We start from the raw sequence: 21,126 nt of genomic DNA, 5'->3' as shown, positions 1-21,126 counted from the left end.
TGCTGATTTCCAAGCAGCTTCTAGAAGCAGGAAAATTAATTCCAAAACAGTTACAAAGAAACTACGCACTGGAAAAGCTTAACTGGGAGGAATACTAAACAAAGAACAGCAAACAGTTACCATCACTACAAACGGGAGATATTAAATTTCGGAGAAGTGGCTGGAAACGTGTCAGACTGGCAGCCGCAGCACAAGCACTAAATTCATGTGCAACTAGAAAGCTTGGTCCTATGGCAGGGACAAAGGACACATACAGAAATAGATTCCCAAGGAGAATCCTGCCTCTGTTTGTTGATGATAGCCAGAATGCTATCGGCATCACTGGCACAGATGGCCATAGCCCACTTACTCATTCTTAATGAAAACACAGAGAGCAGCCAACACAGGATCCAGGAGCTAAATTAACCTCTGCAACATCAAGGCAGTGCACAAAGCTCTGTTGTGAGAGAAAGATGTGTTAGTGCCATCAGGACAGCTTTATTCTTACTGGTGCTGCCTGAAGGGTGTCAGTCAGGGTTGCTCTCCCCTCTCCTCTGGCTCTGGATTCCCCAAGGAGAGCGATGGGTGTACTGACAGTGAGCTGATGCCCACCCAGCACACCGGCCCAGAGGATACAGCTCCTGGACTGAGGGAGTGATCACCTGCACTCATTTTAAAACATGTTCAACACATTGACTCCCTCTTGATAGGCTCAACAAGAGACCGAACAAATACCCTCTGTGCCTGGAATGTTTGGATTGCATTTTCTTTGGTTGAAATGGCCCCTAAAAGTAAATATAAATGAGAACCAAGGATACAGAAGAGAATGTTTGCATTTGAATGTCAAAATTAGGCCTAACAAAAGGGGGGCATTGCTTTCTGCAAAGCTGAATAATCTCTAGCTGATCCATCTACTGAAATTCTTTGAAAATGTCAAAAAAGCAACAAAAAACTAAAAAAAAGAAAACCACCACCCCAAAAAACCAAAGAGATTTTGGCCGACTAGTCAATGTTTTACAGTGCTTCAAAAGGCCTTTGATTAAGTCTCTAAGCCAGAGAGGACTCAAGCAGCTAAGTAATCACTGGGCAAAGAGAAAAGTACAATCATGGTTCAAAAACTGGAGATGGAAAACAAAGAACAGAATTGAACTGCGAATTTCTGCGATGGTGGAAGGTTAATGCCAGCCAGCTTCGAGGCTCTGCAGCAAGTCTCATATTGCTGCTGTATTTATCACTGATCTAGAAAGAGGGCTGTATTGTGAGATGGCAACATTTGCAGCTGTCATAATTATTTCAGCTAAGCAAGACAAGAGGGGACTGTGATGATGAGGAAGTGCTAACAAAACAGAATGCACCGTGTAATGGTGAATTAAATTCAATACTGAAAATGCAAAACAACGCACATTAGGGAGGGACATGAGTGCTGCTTCTAAATATGACAAGCTCCCATTCATTTATACTAAACTGGAAGGTAGAAACTGGGCATTTATATAAATATCTATGTGCTACCTCTAATCCTCACAAAGCTGTAGTCAAAAAACAAGTTAGTAGAACACAGGAGGAATAAGTAACATACTGGTTAACACCAATTATTAGAAATCTCTACAAAACCTCTGGCATAGCGTGCAGTCTAACCTTACTCAGAAAAGTGATGTGAATGTGTTTGTCTAGAGGCATAGTTTGGAGAAAAGACTTTTAGAAAAAGCAATGCTTTGTCACACTTGGGTTATTTATCCTTGGAAGATGGCAAAGGATGTGATAAAAGCAACCAGAGTAGCAAAGTAGGGAATAATGTCAAGAAGTAAGTGCAGAAACACCTGCTCTCCTATGTTACTGTTCAAGAAACAGGAATCTAATGGTGGAAATCTCAAAAGGGTGACACGAAGTATTTTGGCACAAATGCTAGAAGTGAGACACAGTTGAGGGAGTAGATATGGCAGAAAATGTATTGACAATCACAAAAGAGTTAAGACACATCTACGCTTATGAACATAACAAATGTATGTCTATAGTTAGCCAAATACTGTATTTTTAATAAAAATGTAAACAACTAACAACAACTAAACAACTTACAACATCTAGATATTAGAAAGCAAATTTATGAACAGTGGGAGACAGCCTACAGTGCTGGGGTAATTGACCCTCAGGCATGACTCAGCTTGTGTTTCAACATCCATCCTAGACACGTCCACTCTTGTACAGTTTTCAGTTCCTCATGATAGGGTATTTTTACATAACTGCATTTTGTCCAGCCATAAATGCTATTCGACATCATGAAGCAGTCACATGTGACAGGATATTTTGGTAACTATAGGTGAGAAATGTTTAGCTTCATACAAGCCTTTGTGAATGTCACACCTGCATTACCTCACATGCCATTTCACACAGATGAAGCATAATTAATGTCCTCTGTTTCCTGCTTCTGTGCCTATTCTCCAATATGCTGTCAGCTGGAAAAGGGTTTGTGAAGTGATCAACATTTCAGGTTCATAGATTCACAGAATTGTTAGGGTTGGAAGAGATCATCCAGTCCAACTTTGTTGCCAAGGCAGGGTCATCTAGAGCAGGTGACACAGGAACACATCCAGGTGTGTTTGGAATGTCTCCAGAGAGGGAGACTCCACGACTCTCCCAGGCAGCCTCTTCAGTGCTCTGCCACCTTCAATGTAAACTTCTTCCTCATGCTCAGGTGAAACTTCTGTTTTAATTTATAGCCATTGCTCCTTGTCCTATTGCTGGGCGCCACTGAAAAGAGTCTGGCACAGTGCCCTTGACACCCACCTTTGAGATATTTATATGCATTAATGAGATGCCCTTTCGGTCTTCTCCAGACTAAACAGGCTCAGCTCCCTCAGCTTCTCTTCATAAGAGAGATGCTCCAGACCCCTCGTCATCTTTGTGGCCTCTGCTGAACCCTCTCCAGAAGCTCAGTACAAGTTTTTCTTGTACTGAGCAGCCCAGAACTGGACAGAGGTTCTAGACTCGCCAGTGACATTCCCTTCCTTTTCTAATGTTTTCCAAGGCAAGCTTGCCAATCTGTAAACCATTTCTCTTTCACTGCTGCCATGTGAATATATTAGTGTGGGCAACCACTGAATATCCAACAACATTAAGCACAAACAAAAACCACCCTCTAACACACGAATCAAAGAAGGAAAACAGGCCCTGAACAAAGCTCCCTCAGAAACACTGCGCTGCTCCTCCTGTCTTCCTGAGTGGAGGCATTCCCAAACTTTCCCACCTCTGGAAAATGCTCTTAGTGGCATTTACCCTTACCAACTGTAGTGCTGGACACAAGGTGTGGGCAGCAGACCCGTGTTATGCCTGTCAGGAGGCGCAGCCTCCCCAGAGCCACATGCCAGCCTGTCTCCATTTTCCTCAGCCGCCGTCCACAATCATCCCCAATGGTGGCAGATCCTGCTGCGATGCTGCCTTCTCCTTCTTCTCCAGCTTGGTCTCATGACCTGCACCTGAAGGCAAAGGTAACTGAGGTTGTTGTTAATAGATCACTTGGAATGGACTAGAGTGAAATGACACTGAGTGACTGGTGTTTACATATACATATGTATGTATGTACGTACGTATATATATATATATATATATATATATACACATATACATATGTATGTATGTACGTACGTTTATATATATATATATATATATATATGTCTCTGTGTGTGTATGTGCATAGTTTATGTTCTTTTACAAGATTCATAACTTGGTCTCACTGCTTGTGTGTCATGCCAACTACTATGAGTCCAGGTCATACAGGGAAGAGAAGGGCTGGCATTAGGGCTGTTTCATTTCATCAGGAGGGGATGTTCCCCATTGGACTCACTCTGGAAAGTCAATCCTTTTGAATCGATCATTAGCACATTGAGGGTTAATGACTCTCTCCCCATTACCCCTCTGAGGGTCATCTTGACTTTGTCCCAGTGAAAACCTTTCAACAGGTCCGGGTTACACCAGAAAACTTTTCAAGAGGTCTGATGTGCCCATGTCCACACCACGAGAATTATCATTACAGTCTCATGACTGTAATGTCAGTGACAGGACTCGAGGAAACAGCATGAAGCTGTGTCAGGGGAGGTTTAGGGTAGAGATCGGGAAAATGTTCTTCACCCAAAGAGTGGTGGAGCACTCACTGGAACAGGCTCCCCATAGAAGTTCTGCACCAAGCCTGGCACAGTTCAAGCCACATTTTAACAAATCTCTCCAGCGGCATATTCAGATTCCACGGTAATTTCATAACGAGAGGACAGTCACCATTTGGCTGGCCCTCGGCAGCAACACCCTTCAGTAACCCACTGAGGGTCAGCGTCCCTTTCACCACTACCCCCGGGGACTCGCTCAGACTTCCTCCTGGAGAAAAGCTCGCGACAGGTCCGGCTCACGCCAAAGATCCCCACAGCAGCTTTGGACCGCACGGATCACTCCAGCACCAGAGCCAAGGGACCCTGTCGGTGCGGCCAGTTCAACTCCCCCGACATGGCCCCCCTCCCTCTCCCGCCTCGCGCCCCTCCCTCCGCGCCTCGCGCCCGCCGAGGGGCGGAGGCCCCGCCCCGCCGCGAGCGCGGGGAGGAGGCGGGGCCGGGCCGCGGGCTCAGCTGACGCGGGGGCGCGCGGCGGCGGGGGCGCGCCGGGGGCCGGACGGAGCGAGTGCGCGCTGGGCGCGCCCCCGACCGGAGGAGGGGCCGGGGGCCGAGTCAGCCCCGCCGCCGCGGCGCCCGCTCCCCGCCCGCCTCCCGCTTCCGCCCGGCGCCGCCGCCGCCGCTCCGCCCGCCTCGCCCCCGGCCCCGCCGCGCCCCGCGACGCCCCTCGCTCCCATCGGGCACCTCCACCGGCCGCCGTCATCGCCAACCCTCCCCCACCCCGCCCCCCGTCTTCTTCCGAGACGCTCCGGTTGTGGGGGTGACCCGCGCTCCGCACGGCCCCGGGCCTGCCCGTCGCTCCGCCCCCGGGCCCGTCCGGTGACAGTCGCGACCGCCGCGGGAGGTGGCGGCGGAGGAGCAGGAGGAGGCCGGAGCCGGGATGTCCGGGCAACAGCAGCAGCAACAACAGCCGCCGTCGCCGCAGCTCCCCTTGGCGGCCGCCGTTCCCCCGCCGGCGCCGGGGATCCCCTCCGCCGCCGCCAGCCCCGGCCCCGCTCCGGCCGCCGCGCTCCTGCTCCACCCGCCGCCGCCGCCTCCGGCCACCGCGGCGCCGCCGCCACCAGCCGCCGCCACGGCCGGCAGCAGCGGGCCCGCGGCCGCGGGGGGCGGCGGTGCCGGCGCCGCGCTGGGCCTGCCGGGGAGCGGCACCAGCGCCCCGGCGCCCTTCCCGCACGGAGACCCGGCCCTGAACGAGCAGGAGAAGGAGCTGAAGCGGCGGCTGAAGAGGCTCTACCCGGCCGTGGACGAGCAGGAGACGCCACTGCCCCGCTCCTGGAGCCCGAAGGACAAATTCAGTTACATCGGCCTCTCGCAGAACAACCTGCGGGTGCACTACAAAGGTGAGGAGGGGCGGCCCGGGCCGCCGCGACACCCCCTGTGCCCCCCTGGGGCCGGGGGCTGCCCGGCCCCTCCGTCGGGCAGTGGGCACAGGAGTAACAATAACAGGAAATAACACACGCTCCTCTCCCTCCTTCTTCCCTGTTTTCCGATCCCCTAAATTTTCCCCCGCAGCGTGGAGATAAGGGGCTTGTTTTCCCTTATTTCGGGTTTATTTTTCTCTCCTTTCCCCTCCCCCCCCCCCCCCCCCCCCCCCCCCGTTTCTGTCGCCGTGCGGGGAGAGGGAGGGGGACACAAGGGGCCGCCCCCGCCTCCTTATGCTTCTAGAGTGGGCATTATGTAAACTCCGAGACTTCCTCCGTGGATTCAGGTATCGCCAGAACGTTTGGGTCGGAGGCAGGAGAATAAAGGACGCTCGGCGTGACGTGTCCTGTTTATGGTAATGAGCGAGAAAAAGAAGTGGCTGCTTTTTTTTTTTTTTTCCCCTCTCGAGAAAAGCAAGGGTTAAATGGAGTTAAGAGCAGCAAGCGTTAAGCTATTGAACACGGAAATGACGGGAGGGGAAAGCACTGAGAAAAACACGGTTTATTTTTAAACTGTGAAAAGAATTACTTTAAAGTCACTGATAATAGTCTTGCCTAACTATTGCACAGAGTGATTTGAGGGAAGGAGCGACAATAGGACTTAAATTAATAAAGGTGACTAAAACTTTCTTCCTACACGTTTCACAGTTAAAGTTACAGATTTTCAAATAAAAGGTAAAAAACAGAGTATGCTTTTGTATTAAGAAATCACATCAGCGAGAGGCATTAGAAGAAAAACTTGTGTTGATTGTTATGAAATGTCATAAAATCTGGAAACATAAGCTTACACTCTGACCTGAAAAAACACACTCACATCTGGTGTTCTAGGCCCAAAGTCCTAAAGTAGAAGTGTTGTGGATTCAAAGCCACTTCAGAGTTGGCTGTGAAGAACTGGATCTTTTGTTAGTCTGTAGTCAAATGAACGTAGTGGGAGGGGGAAAAAACAACCGTGCAATTACCCTTTCTCAGAGTTCGCAGTGGAGAAATTCAAGGGAAATCTCGATAAACATGTTACTGTTTAATCGGAGGAGGAAAACGGCAACACAAACACATGGCAGGATTTGGCTGCCATGAAAGGATTAAATGTACTCTGTGAGACTTTTTTTTTTTTTAAATAGAGAGGTTTTATTATTACACACAAAATACTCTGTTAAAAATGCTAAGTTTAATGCACCATACAAAGATAATAAAGGAGCTTGATGACTATAGAGCAGGTTTCTGGGAGGCACTGAGTGATTTAAGGATGTGTAATTTAATGCTCAGCTCTGAATTTCCTGGCTTTTGTTCAGTGTTTTATGACCTTGTATTTTTAGAAACATTTTGTATTTTCTGCTGCTTAGTGGTGGTGGGTTGTTTGGTTTTGTTTTTTCTCTCCTAAGATGATCATAGCTTAGTGGCTATCAAGTCCTTCTGCTGGTTTTTGTTTTGGCCAACTTCTTTTTCTCATGAGCTAGAATTTAGAGGTCGAACCTCTGATCTTTCAGTGTAATTGCAAAAGTATATTTTCAAGCTTTCCTTGTGCTATCCCTGTTTTTCCTCACTTATCCCCTTTGCCACGGTGTTAAGGAAAATCATTACCTCAAAGAAATTACAGAAGTCATGAAGCACAGTCAGTAGGTTGTAACAGTGAAATATCTTTACTCTAGCTCTTAAATAATGGTAAATGTTGAAGGTTGAAGAGTTCCTAGGTTAGCCCAGAGCACTCTGAAAAGGAGAGGTGCCAATATAACATGTCTGTGCTTTTCTTTTTCCTAAGTGCAGATGGGAGTAAATGGCTCCTTAAATGGCCCATCTTTTCTTCTGGGTAATTTAATGAAGGTGGCTGTTAGGGCAACTCCGTGTTTATGTTACCAGCCTGGCGCCTGGAGTTGCTAACTGGGTTAAGCAGTGAATGGTATCAGAGCATTCCTACCTGAGAACCATGGGGCAAACATGCTAAACATCTCCTGCCTTTTTCCCCTCCTGGATCTTTCAGCTCTAAGAATACAATAAAAGGGAAGAAAATGAGGTTTAGTGAGGAGAGTAAGGGAAAATAGCAAGTAAGAATGTGCTTAGCACTGTGAAATAGTGTTTCTACAAATCAGTTCTCAAAAAAAAGGCGCTCACGGTATCTTTTGTAATATTGGCACTTTCAGTGCTTCTGAAATTACCTAAGTAGTAGTGGAAGAATGTTCGATATTTTTGTTGAAAGGAAATATGAATTATATATTGAGCAGGGATAAAGAACTGTTGTATTTTTGACCAAAATACTCAAGGAAAAAGACAGATCTGTCCAAAGAGGCCAGTGACTTAAAGCAATTCTTACCATTTTCTAGTACTGTAGTATAGGTGCCATCTTCACTAAGATTTTCTCTTCCGCCTCTGTAGATTGCTGGCTATAGAACTGTTTCTTTGGAGTAATTTCCTTCTGTTCTCTGACTGATAGGAAGCAGAAAGTGTTAACAGCAGTGCTTTGCCTTCACCTTGGACGTGTTGAGGCTGCTGAAAAAATGGGTGGAGAGGAACAATCAGTGCAAAAGCTTTCAAAGTTATTTTTCATATAGTTAGGGTCATAATTTTAATGTGCTGATGTATTGTGAACAGTGATGTTTTAGTTTCATTGGTTTATGAGAGGAATGAAGGTTCTCTTGATGTAATTTCTGAAGATTGCTTTCATTTTCTTGCTTACCAGTGGACAAGTTGTATGGAAGCATGAAGTGCAGTAGATGTCTCTTTCTACCAATTGCAGCTGGGATGTTTTGTGTACTGCATTTCTGGACCTGAAGATTTTTGCAAGCATCCTACAGAGTGCTTAAAAATGAAAACTACCACAAAATCAGGCATTGATCTGGTGGAGGTGGAGGTTTAAAAAAAAAAAAAAAAGGAGTATAATCTAGCATCAGGATAAAAGCACTTTAAATTTTGTTAGGGTCAACAAAACCCAAGAGTCAGTACTTTTTTGAGCTGTCTCTCAGAATCACAATGTTACTTGGAAAGGAAAACTTACATGGAGAGGTTTTTTGTTTAGCAGATTAGGTAGCTTTGTCAAAATATTGATACGAAGTACGTAGTGGCATCAGTGATATGTAAATATATACAAGACTATACTTAGAGTATTTTTGTTTTTCATATGGGCTGACACACATTTTTGTGTTGCTGCCAGTTAGCTGTGTAGAGAGCTAACACTGTCATACTACCTGTTGTTTGTGGTGTATCTTTGTAAGGGAGATAGTAAAAAACTATCAGAAAAAAATTGATGTCATTTCACTTAATTATAATTTTTACCGCTCTGAGGTGTAGGTAAGTGGTAAAGAAAGCGTAAGTGCATGCTGCATATAAAGCAGTTACTGCACAAAATTATGTAGCTATTAAGGTAAGTCATCTTCAAAAATATTCCTACGTATTTCTAAAATATTCACAATTAACACATGGATCCTGTTGAAAAACAGGGAATTCCTAAATGCTATATGTGATATGAAAGGTCCACGAGACAGACAAGTTAGGTTTGCAGGCGATAGTGATCTATACTGTGTAGTGTAAGGAGACAAAAACAGACTCAGTGCAGATTTGTAACCATGGAAGAAACTATAAACAGAATTAGGTAAAGGGTCAAAATCATATGTGCTGAAATCATGGAAACTCCTATAGAAATTTCACTTAAATTAGTCTTGTGACGATTGTCCAAAGAAACTGAAGAAAGTTATGCAATTTTGAGTAAGCTGCCATTTCATTAACTTTTTCTAATGTATCACAGGCCAGGGAATCTTAGCCAGATATTTATTTACAGTGCAGTTGCCTTTGAACTGTCTGTCGTGCAAAACAAAAGAAAACACCAAAAATAAACTATTTTTCAGTTGAAACTATGCGTTCCATATTCTGTTGGAAAATGAAGAGGATTCTATACTCCATATAATATATAATATATTCTATACTATATAGTAGTTCTGTGTTGTCACTCTGTTACAAGGATGTTGTCAGTTTTTCTGTCAGAAAACACTCAGGGTACATTCAGTACAGTTTGCCTGTTTTGGATAGCCTTGTAGTTCTGAGATATCTTGCTTTTTTTAAACTGGGGAAGAAGTTAAGGAAAAATTAGTCATTTGTGTCTTCTGATTTGTTTTTTTTCTTAGAATTATAGGATCGTTTAGTTTGCAAAAGAACTCTAGGAACACTGAGTCCTACCACACTCAGTACTGCTGAGTCCTTGACTAAACTGTGTCCCCAAGTGCCACATCTACAGGTTTTGTAAATACCTCCAGGGATGGTGACTCAACCATTTCCCTGGGCAGCCTGTTCCATTCTTGTCTCAATGAAACTTTCCTAATGAATTCAACAGAAGATTAGGCTTTGATTATTTTATTTTTGGCAGTGTGAGCAAGTCATGGAACCACCTGTTGGAAATAACTGCACTTCAGCTTATGTAAACTTCATTTAAGGATTTAAACTGGATAAACATGCTTGCTTTTCTCTAGGTAGGTGGGCCTATAGTCTTCTTTTGGACTATTTGGCGTGTATGCATGATACACTTAGATTTAGGTTGAAAGATTATCTTTTTGATAGCAGAGATGGCTTCTCCAAACATATTTTTCTGAATTAGCTTTTTTTGAAGTAGATAGAATTTAAATTTAGATTAATTTCACTGTAATTTTGCTTAAGGAGTGGTGATACAACTTGTACTAAAAATCATTAGTGTGAATGCTTAAAAAATGAAATAAAGCGCGGTCAACTCATGGTTGTCAAACACTTCTAATGAAAGCCCAAGTGAAAACAGTTCTGGTAATGGAACTATGATCTGGTTTACAGTGTGAAGTTCAAGATTTGTAGACTTATTTTCCCTTCTCTGCCCCCAGTGCATCTGTTTGCAGTGTTCTCTTTTTAATGCTGAAAATCTTTAGTGTTAAATATGACATACTTCAAAAGTGTTACTTTAAATACTCAACCTATAGCTTGTGACTGTAAAAGGGGTCTGTTTTGAGGAAAAACTGGGCAGTATTTGTGTGATGATCTACTTCAGATGTTTGGAACCTTTGATTCCAAAGTTCAGAGTTGGGTGTCGAAGTTCTTTTTTATTCACAAACCAGGAAGTGAGGAGTCAGGTTACCAAAGAATGTGGCAGCAGTGTAAGACATGAAGCTAATGGGCCACTCAGCTCAAGAGTCCCATTGGTGACAGTGGTCACAAGTGCCTGAGAAAAAAATATAAAAACATGCTGGGCATAAACAGTGTATGTGTGTTTCCCTGCTTGGCTTCCAGCCATTTTAAGCTGAAGGACATTCTGAACTCAATGCAGTGTCTCAGTTAACTGCTGTTCTAGAAGCTTGCCCAATGTCCTCTTAAACGCTAACATCTATAGTATCCTTTGGTAATAAATTTTACAGTTCAGCTGTCTGTTGAGTTAAGAGCCTCTTCCTTGCTTTAAAGCAGGCTGATAAACTAGGATCTCATGACCACACATAATTCAGTGTAGCTTGGTGGCACTGAAAGACTCAACTACCACGTTTAGACAGTGTAGAGATACTTGGAATATTGGAAAGTGGATAACTGGATGATGCTTAGCCTTCTCTTAGACATATTAATTGTATGTAAGTACAAATAGAAGCAGTGTGCTCAAGCAGTAAAATGGGATTCATAGGAGATTATGTTAAAAGGACAGCAGTTCTAAATTTAGGGTGTCTTCTGTTTTATATGGGATGAAAGTAGTTTTGGGCATTGACTTCCCCAACCTTGTTGCTTCACCCCATGAAGTGTTTGGCAATACTGGTAAGGTGTCTTGTTACTTCTGCCCCTCTGTTGACCTCTTACTTGCAGTGTGACAGCTGTATGTGGCTGTGTTGTGAACTGGATCAGGGAACTGATCTGCTGCTTAAAAAAAAAATCTGGTAGGTTTCTTAAACCCTGATCAACTAATCAATCTGGTTCCTGCTATGTCCTTGCAAATAAATGCCTGGGTTGGGGAGGAGGTGAGAGAAGGGGAGTTTCAGGAAGAGGTGCTAAGAATACCTTAAATAGGTCTTGTTTCCAAACACTTAGATTGTGATTTCACAAAGCTAAGTCTGCTGGGTAATAGATTTACATTTTCAATAATAATTTGGCTGGTTGATACTGCTTTAGTCTTTTCTATGTAGAAGACTTTCCCAAATAAGGAGAGTGACTCAGACTGAAACTACACAGATTGTCAAGTGCATAGAGTAACCAAGGGAACTTCTTTGCAGCCTATTTTAAAGTAAAAACCTAAAAGCATTTTAAAAGTATTTTTCCTTTCTCCACTGCATTGTTTAATCAGACTTCTTTGAACTTAAGGGATGTCTTAGGAGTTCAGTGTTCTGCCCCTTTTAGCTGAAGGATTTCTACATAGTTAGGCAAAATAATCTGTAATAGCTAAATAGTGATCTACCAGCATTTGAAAACCAAGAAAACTCGTGGAAGCTCTAACTAAGACTATGTACTTGGTTATTACACTGGTTGTCACAGCCTGAAGAAATAATTTAAATATAGTGAACAATAAAGCATATTGTGTATGGAGGAGAAAATTACTAGTTTTTCTTCATGTGATACATCAGAAATCAGTATGCAGAAAGTAGGCAGCAAACTTAACATTGTCAAACCTGTGAAGTGATCGAAGGATCTCTATACAAAGGAGAGTTGCTAGTACTAGCAAGTACTAGCAACACGCTGAAGCGAGCAGTGGATTTGCAGTCAGAAAAGTAAGGTTGTTGGCTGTTTGTCTTCAGGTAGTAGCACACTGGGGTGAGCCATTAACATCAGAGAAACCTTGGCAGATTAAACCTAATGTCAGTGGGTGAAGAATTTGTGGTGTGCTAGTAAAGGTTTGATTGCTGGTGTGGCCATGGTGAGAGTTATCCCTGGGTGAGCACGTGCCATTGGTTAGGGGCTGGTGCATGCTGGCTCTACAGGCTGATAAGCACTGACAATTCCATGAACATTTGCACAAGGGAGCACTGTGCTCAGAGGTTCTGTGCAGGTCAGTCCCTTAGAAGTGCCCTTAGAAGTTGTGTCCTGTGGGCCAGCTGGGCCTGATCTTTCCTGCCTGCGTACGCTGTCATTCTCCTGTAGTTTCTTTGCTGTGTGACCTAACTTGCTGCACCTGAGACATGATTAATCTGAGCCTGAGCAGTCATGCCAGTGTTAATGCCTCTGGAAGAAGTGTGTTTGGTTGTGGGATTTTTGCATATGCAGATCAATTGCTATGCAGGTGCAGTAGGCCTCCCTGTCTGGACTGGAAATGACAGCTGGAGTGCTGCAGCACAAGTGATTTGTACAGCACACTCAAAACAGGCAGCTCCTTTCATCATGCTACAGATCCACATGAAGAGTAGGCATGGGATCTGTGTGAATTATGGCAGTGACAGTCTATTCCTGGTTTCCATCTTACTGAATTACCTTACTTTGTGCCATGATCCCATACACTTTCCATCTTGGTTTTTAAATTTTTTTAAACTATGTCCAGGGTCCCCATGCATGACTGTCAAACAAAAGTTGAGGAATTTGGGTGTACCTGGGAGACACTGTGCTTGCTTGAGCAGGTTGTTGCTAAAACAAGTCGTCTGGTCAAAAGCCTGCTTCCAGGTTGCCTTTGGAAAGGGCTGTGAAGAGGATGACACATTCAGAAGGTTAGTCTTAGCAGAGTACAAGTGGCTCTTGGGTTTAGATTGAAAATCCTGAGAGTAGACAAGAGCTGAAATTGGGTATTATTGTGGCAGAGGTAATGTATAGTGAGCCTAATAAGAAAAAGGAGTAGGAGCTGTGTGAGTTCAGTTGCAGGCTGTAAGGCTTAATGCTGTCCTGAAACAACATTTGTTACATGGAAATTAATTATGAGTAGTACATTCTGTATAATGACTGATTTTTATTCTGGAGGACATTAGAATTGAAGTATCTTTACTAACCTGTAGATTCAGAAGTACTGAGCATTAGATGAAACTCTCTTACATCATGTTTCAGTCTATAAAAATGAGTAAGCCCTGTGCATTTGAGAAATCATACAGTTCTTTCAAACACTGGTAGCCTTTTGTCAATGGTGTTACTTAGAGTGGTGAAACTTTTTTCTAGTTTCCCTTCAAATAATTGTAGGACCTTTTTGGATTACTATATCCAGGACTTCTTTTGGCATTCTTAGTTGCAATACAGGTGCTTACAATGCAAATGTAATGTTGAAACAAAATACTTCAGCATAAAAATCAGGTTGATTAGAATATTGTATGTTGTTTGCTCATTGCCTAAGCCTTTTGAGTAGTTGGTATGCATACCTTTGAGTCACCTTCTACAATTAACTAAAATGTGGTTTTTGTGTGTTTTGAATGCTCTTGTTTTTCAGGTCATGGAAAAACTCCGAAAGATGCTGCTTCTGTTCGAGCTACACATCCTATACCTGCAGCTTGTGGAATATACTATTTCGAAGTTAAAATTGTCAGTAAGGGAAGAGATGGGTAAGCAGAGTGCATTATTAATTATTTCTTGAAATACTGCCTCACATTATGTTTCAGTCAACAGATCTCTTTGGTACCAAAACTTAGTTTCATATTTTACCACTTTATATATCTTGATTCCTTATTCTTGAGAAGTTGCACTCTTATATTTGATTATTTTAAGAGAGTTCATTGTCTACAAATCAGTGTACACGATCAATACCAAAATATCATCTCATTTTTTCTTGACAAAAAAGTTAGGGTTTGAACAACTGGTTTGATCCTGCTGTTATCTTTAAAGATGTTGGGTTTTGGCTATATGGATTTAAAGACTTCTATGTAATTTTTAGGGTGTGTAGCAGACCAGTTTATTTCCTCAGTGATCTTTTCACGGAGGTCATACCAGTTTTGAAACAGAAAGTTATTCTTAAGGCTACTTGTTGATGAACAGTAATAACAATAGAGAGGAGTATTCTGAATAAGTGCCCGGGAATTTGTCACCTCATGGAAAGAACAAGAATTGATGAATAAGAAGCTGCTGCTTCCCATAATCCATCTGAATTATGAATCTGTTGAAGCACAAGTGATACATGCTTTTAAGTCTGCTGAGGCAGATAGAATCTCACCTGGGAAAGTCTTGAAGTGCTAATGAAATCTTTGCTGGAGCACTTTAATTCCTTTTCATCTTTCACTGCTTTTGGTAGAGGATGTGTGTTAATTCTGATACACTGTAGGACTGCTTTCTAATGTGCTGTAGTACATTCTGTGGTTCTGCTTCAAGGTTCTAGTCAGGACTGGCTGTCCCTGTTCTAGGTACTGTACAATCATGTTGCAGGTGCTTATGCCCTGTTGTGAAAATAAATCTTGAGAGAAAAGAGCTATGGAGGAAATTCAGTACTTTTGTCTTTTCTTTGTCTTGCTGCGGTTTGTTTCTTTCATTTGCTCAGAGTCCTGTAAGCCATCTGTAAGTCAGAAACAGTATTCAAACTTCTTTGTTTTCCTTATAGTATTGCATAGTGATATTTTGAAGGAATAGCCTCAATAGCACTGCAGCTTTGTAGAGGTATTTATGAGTTTGTTGTTATTTCTGTTCTCAAAAGTTAGTGCTGGGAGAGTTCTTTGCTATGAAAAAGTTACATCCGTAGCTACTTTTGTTATACTGTGAAGACCTAATTATATTTAAATTGAGGGTGTAGAAATTAGTTTTTCAAGTAATATTCTGCTACCAATTTTACGAACACCTTTATTTTTTTGCGGGGGGTGTGTGTAGGCTTATTGCTTATTTAGTTTTGGTGGGTTTTTTGTTTTTGTTTTTATTCTATGAACTTTTAAAAAAATTATCCTGCTGCTGTGGCTTAAGGAGAGGTTCTTACCTTAACTTTGCTAGCGGTGTGTCTCTTCTTGAAGTAGGTTTCTGCCTACTTAGTTTGGAAGGTAGCTTTTTTGAAGTGATGGATTTCAGAAAGTGTCCGCATTATGTGGGTTTGTCATTTTACATAGCTCCTCTAACACTTCACCTTAGATACTTAGTGTTGGATTTTAGTACTTTCAAGCTCAAACTCAGCTGGCCACTCAAGGCAATCCTGCAAAAGTAGGAAAACATGACTAAGTAAAGCTTTTCAAGGTTTGGTATTTAAACGGTTGCTTGTGAATTTGTACATGGCTAGGACTTGCAAAGTTGCCTGCTGAGATTGCATAGAAAATGGTGGGGTACTTTTTTCAGTTAGTACTGCCTCATCCTTGCTTCAGCCTTGTGGCCTTCATTTAATGCCACTTTATGAAACATTAGCTGCATAATGAGCTGAGATGTTCATTTTTTCATTGCATAAGATAGTATGGTAGCTGGGAAATACTGTATACACACAGCTAAAGCCCAATGTAGCTTGGCTGATAAAAGCCAGGAGTCAACATGTGGGCACCTCACTGGATGTTAAATGTGTATCTCAGGTCCAGGAGGTCTTTTGATGCGATGCATGATGAATCTCTTACAGTTCAGTGTTAACCTTGCCTTCAAACTAATAAATTTTTCTGTAATAAGTAAACTGGGGAATTTAATGTAGAGAAATAGGGCTATAGAAACCAGTTTGTGTCTGTTTGGATTTATTGGTTCTTTTTCACTGCCTGTTGTGTTTCACCCAGCTTGCTCCAGTACATTTTTACCACTTTTTTTTTCTTTTTGTCATCTGGTAATGGGAAGAGAGTTCAGGAGGACCATGTCTGTAGAAGACCAGCCTGTAACTAATAGCGTCAATTATAAAATGCTTTCTTGCAAAATTATGTGTTCTCAAGGTCTAAGCCTAGCTGTGGAAGCAGTAGAACTGTGTTTTATGGTACTGTTTAAAGGAAATCGTAGACTATCCAAGGCAACTGAGAGATCTATCTTTGAGCTGAAGTACAGCTTCCAACTTTCATAAATGTCAATGGATAATTTAGTGGTGTTTGTTTGGAGTTCCCTTTGGTAGTAGCCTTTACTATTTCTATTTAATTTTTTAAAAAACTCAGCGTAAAGTATTTAGACCATGTACTATATTATAGGAGTATGTCTAAGAGCATTCTTGCTTCTGTGCTCTATGTAGCATGACTTGCCTGAATTAATCAAAAGACCTTTACTAAAAATCTGCTGTAGGAGATCAATTTTTCATGCTACTGTAGCACTTGAAGGTGCTGCTCCTGGAATCTGATCTTGCATATCTGAAAGTAGCAGGGCAAAAATTATTCCACTCTGAAGAAGCACAGCTCTTTTTTGTTTAGGGTGTGAATATAGCATGGCTTCTTCTGGCTGGCTGTGTTTGAGCACAGCATTGGTTTTGTCACTCTAATGACCTAGGTCATTAAATTATTTAACTTATCTAGGTGGGTAACTGGCTTGAGTAGAAATTTCAAAGTGTGTAATATGTTAATTTTGCAGAAGTTCAACTTTGGGAGCATTATGAACACACTGAAGGAAGTGTGATAAAAGCAGGTTTACTAGTAAGGAAGAACTGGACTTGGAAATCAGTGTTGCAGAGCAGATGAACAGTGAAGTTGCTTTTTGATACCTCCATGTGGTATGATAGGGTCAGTAACTGATGGTACTGGATGAGAAAAAGGGAAGTGAGAATTAAGTTCAGTAAAAGTAGTAAGGTTGAAATGTCATTCAAACAAAATCTGTCTTGGTATTTGTAAAGAGTTTGACACAAGGAGTCCTAATGTGCTGCTACGTGAAATAATTATCCTAGATATTTTTGAATTCTTGCTGAAAGTTCTAACCAACTGTCATATTGCTTTGTAAATATTTCCTGCTGTTCTTTATTTCTTCAGTTTTCTTTCTTAGTTTCATGTTGTCTTTTGTAGCCTAAGGGTCTCTATTTATATATATATATTCTCCTTTTATACTCTCTTTCGCTTTGCTTTGTTTGGCTCATGTGGAACGTTGTGGATGGTTATGTGAGTGATTAGAGACAGTAACAGTAGAAGGGTAATGGGTATATAGGGAACAGTACCAAGGTGATGATTAGAAAGCATGGTAGGAAGGGGGTTATTAACTAACAGTAAGTTATGTCTACATCTCTGTTGAAATGTCCAGTTATAACTTAAAAATAAGTAAAAAATATGGCCAGAGAAGAAGCAGTCTCTGAACACTCATTGAGTTCATATCCCTTTTCCCAGTTTGTGACTGTGTCAGCTTCATGGTAAACCTGATTGGCTAACTCATTTTCCGAAAGTTGACCTGCAGAGTGAGTTAGTTTTAATTCAGTTTTGTTCCTCAGTGTGGCTGTTTGTATTATTTTATGGGTACCTGTGACAGCAAAAGAGAGTAAAACTAGGAGCAGAAAGCAGAATCTGGAACAATGGGACTGGAAATGCTGCTTTTGGTCACAGTACTAGCTTATATTCATTAATTTTAGTTTAAATACAGATTTTTGGCTTTTTTAAATCTTTCACCATGAGAGACCTGTTTCTTTCCCAGGAAAAATGAACTTCTGGGAAGAATATCTTTATTCTCAGTGTCTTGAATTTCTGTCCATTCTTACCCACTGATTTTTAAATACAATTTATAAGAATGGGTAAATAATAGTAATGCCATGTACTTCTAGATAGTCATCACTGCTTTTAGAACAGCTGAGGAAGACATATGCTTAAACTGCAAAATCATAGATTTACAGAAGGTTTGGGTTGGAAGGGACCTTAAAGATCATCCAGTTCCAGCCCCACCACCAAGGGCAGTGCCACCTTCCACTTGACCAGACTGCCCAATACTCCATCCAACCTGGCTTGGAACATTTCAGATTTTTTTTTTTTAAAGGAGAATGAAAACAAGGATTGGGAGTGGCAAGCCATATAGAAGGATCAATGAAAACTAAGTTTAGAAAGGCTGAATTCTTTTAGCAGATTGCACTGAGCTTACACTTCTCTGACCAGGGATGTTTAGTCTGTGGTGTGGCGGTGCTGATGCAGATCTTCATGGCCAGGCTTTGTAGCACATGTGTAAGTTCTGCTAAATGTTGTGCACTAAAATAAAATGTTAGTAGAGCAGTTCATGCAAGTAATCAGTATGTTTTTGGTAAAGCGAGAAGAAAAAGGCTTTAGATGCTTGTTACACTATGGCTGGTTTTTAACACTGGGTATACAACAGTCATCTGTTGTTTTGGCAGTATCTTGTGTAGTATGTGTTGTGTATGTGAAGAAGTAGGTGGTGAAATAAAAAAGGAAAAACTATCCAAAACAAAAATACCATGAGAATTAAATTTGAGTTTTCATGACACCTATGCCTGTGGTAGAGCCTGAACTGTTTTAGAGTGTTTGAGTCATGTTTGTGAAATACAAATGCTTTGTTGTCTTCTAGAAGGATGTATGTGTAGCTCTTCAAACACAAACTATACTTTTTTATTACAATTTGTTTGTGTTGAAGTAAGTTGGCTTTTTCTTTAGCATCCAGTATACCCATTTTCTTGTTCAACAGAAACATAAACCAATAAACAAAATATATACCATTGTCAGTTGCTGGTTGGTTTGTATTTGTTTTGTACTTTACTGATGCAGTCTGAAAATTTTATGCAGTCCTAAGACCTATTTTTATAGTTTTAATATGTCTTCAGAAGCTATTTGTTACAAGAACAGGCATTTGTTAAAACAACATGCAAAACTTTGCTTAGTCTCTATTTACACGTAAGTAGGCCTTGCAGCATTATTAGCAGAGTACTTGTGTATAGAGTAGAATCTGATAAGGTCTGAAGTATCCTTCTTTCATTAGTGTCTTCATTTGAATTGTACAGCTGCAAGAAGAGATCAGGGCCTGAATCAGCAAGTGTATCTTTTCTTAAACAGTAGTAGTAATTAATTTTTTGCCTGAGTGTATGAGACCAGACATTGACAGAAATGAACATCACCTAAATGTGTAATAAGATTGTTTGAGGTTTGTGTTTAACTAGTCAGAAATACTGGAACTGTGACAAAAGTTTTGTTGTTGTATGCTAGAAATTAAAAATAGTATATTCAATTTTATCGATCTTACTTCTTGAAAAATCTTTTAGTTCTTTCTTCTGAAGTTCATTCACATAAATATAGTGTATAGATGATAACTTTACTGTAGCTCATATTTACATTATATTATTTTCTTTGCACCTATTCTCTTCTGACAGAATGGCCCCCAAAAAGGCTCTAGTGTTTGGGGACAAGTGTCACAACATGAAAGGGTGAAGCCTCAAAGTGGGATGGATGTCAGTAAATGGGATCCTTCTAGGAGAGCAATCACAAGCAAAATGTTACATGAGTAACAGTTTTGAGCACTATGCAAAATGACTGCCTGATTTATTTTTGGTTTTTCCTCTCTATGCAGAACTGCATTAATCTGAAACCTGGGTTTAACATGTTCAAAATACTGTTTCCTTGGAAATACTCCATAAAATTAAACTTGAAAGACTTGAAATGAAAGACTCAAACTGTGTATGGCATATTTTGAAACATTTAAATAGATTAACATCTCATTTCTTATTGTGATTGTGCAGACAATAAGGATCTTGAATTGGCACATACAAAATTTTAATGCAGAGTAATGATATTAAAGATAAATGTAGGTACCTTTTTCATGTGCCTTACTTCTGGCCTCATAGTGTCAGCAAAGGCAGTGTAGAAAACTATAGGGGAAAGTTATTCAAACTTTCTATGTCATTGCAAATTAGTTGTGAGGGCCCTGTGCAAGTTCATTAAATCTTTAAATTCCTACAGATGATGCAGTTTTTTCCTCTTTGTCCTCTTTTCAAGATACAAACTATACCTGTTATAGAGCTTACATTTTTTTCAAGTTGCTTCTACTTTTCTTAATAATCAATGCATTCAAAACTTTCAGGTGTTTTCAGTTGCCTTATTTATGACTGTAAACATCTGTTAGTGCTTTGTCTCAGATTCCCTATAGATATTATGGTAACTTAGGTTTTAACACTCTATGATTGAAGTTGCTTCCTTTAAATGTACAGTATGTAGGGAATAAGGTACCACGTTGATTACTTACTTTCTGCAACACCAAAACAGTTGTTTTTTGAAGCATCATGTAGCAGTTCCACAGGTTATAATGTGTTCAGTAGCATATATAGGCGCAATGGAAGTCAGAATTAATTTAACTCTGCAGATAGCAGGTGAAATTTCTGTAGTTGGGAGGCTTTTACATACTACTATGTAAATATCTGCTAAATTATTTTAGTTGTCCTTATAAATACAGTATGGAATTTTCGGTGAGTTTTTTTCTGAGAAGTGATTATTTAGTATTTGAATTTGTCTTCAGGCTTTCTGAGGTATCTGTGGTTTGGTATAGTTTTTGAGATTCCTCTTTATGGAGTGAGGAGGATAGGATATAATTAATCTGAATTCTGATTTTTATCAACTTTCATAATTAAAGATATTCCATATACCTTCCAACACAGTGGCTACAAGATCGAATGGAACAGTTATAAGTAAAAACCAGAGTTGTTTCTTTCTGTCTTTTTTTTTTTTTTTTTTTAATTTCCCAATCTTTTAGCATCTGTAGTTCTGTACCATCTCTTACTGTTGTTTTTTCCTTCCATTTGGCTCTGGCTGTTTTTATTTCTCACAATTAGTCTATTCAGGAATCCAAGTAGAAACTTCAGGCTCCAGCAAAAATGTAAATTTAGCTCTTTGACTAGAAAGATACTTGAGGAGAAAATAGTTATTGTG

At 41.0% G+C, this 21,126-nt stretch overlaps 1 protein-coding gene across 5 annotated transcripts in view; it reads left to right on the top strand.

Annotated features, from left to right (window-relative positions):
* The first annotated feature begins 4,872 nt into the window (after nt 1-4,872).
* RANBP9 (RAN binding protein 9) overlaps nt 4,873-21,126 on the top strand; it is a 38,797-nt gene continuing 22,543 nt past the window's right edge. For all 5 annotated transcript variants that reach the window (XM_058832509.1, XM_058832507.1, XM_058832510.1 and 2 more), the window contains exons 1-2: nt 4,873-5,470; nt 13,866-13,977. In XM_058832509.1, the coding sequence (XP_058688492.1) occupies nt 5,011-5,470; nt 13,866-13,977 (572 nt within the window). In that variant the 5' untranslated portion in view covers nt 4,873-5,010. The remainder of the gene's footprint in view (nt 5,471-13,865; nt 13,978-21,126) is intronic.

The sequence above is a fragment of the Poecile atricapillus genome, chromosome 2 (genome assembly GCF_030490865.1).
Source record: "Poecile atricapillus isolate bPoeAtr1 chromosome 2, bPoeAtr1.hap1, whole genome shotgun sequence".
In the NCBI taxonomy this organism is placed as follows: Eukaryota; Metazoa; Chordata; class Aves; order Passeriformes; family Paridae; genus Poecile; species Poecile atricapillus.
This window is presented reverse-complemented; position numbering and strand designations above follow the sequence as displayed.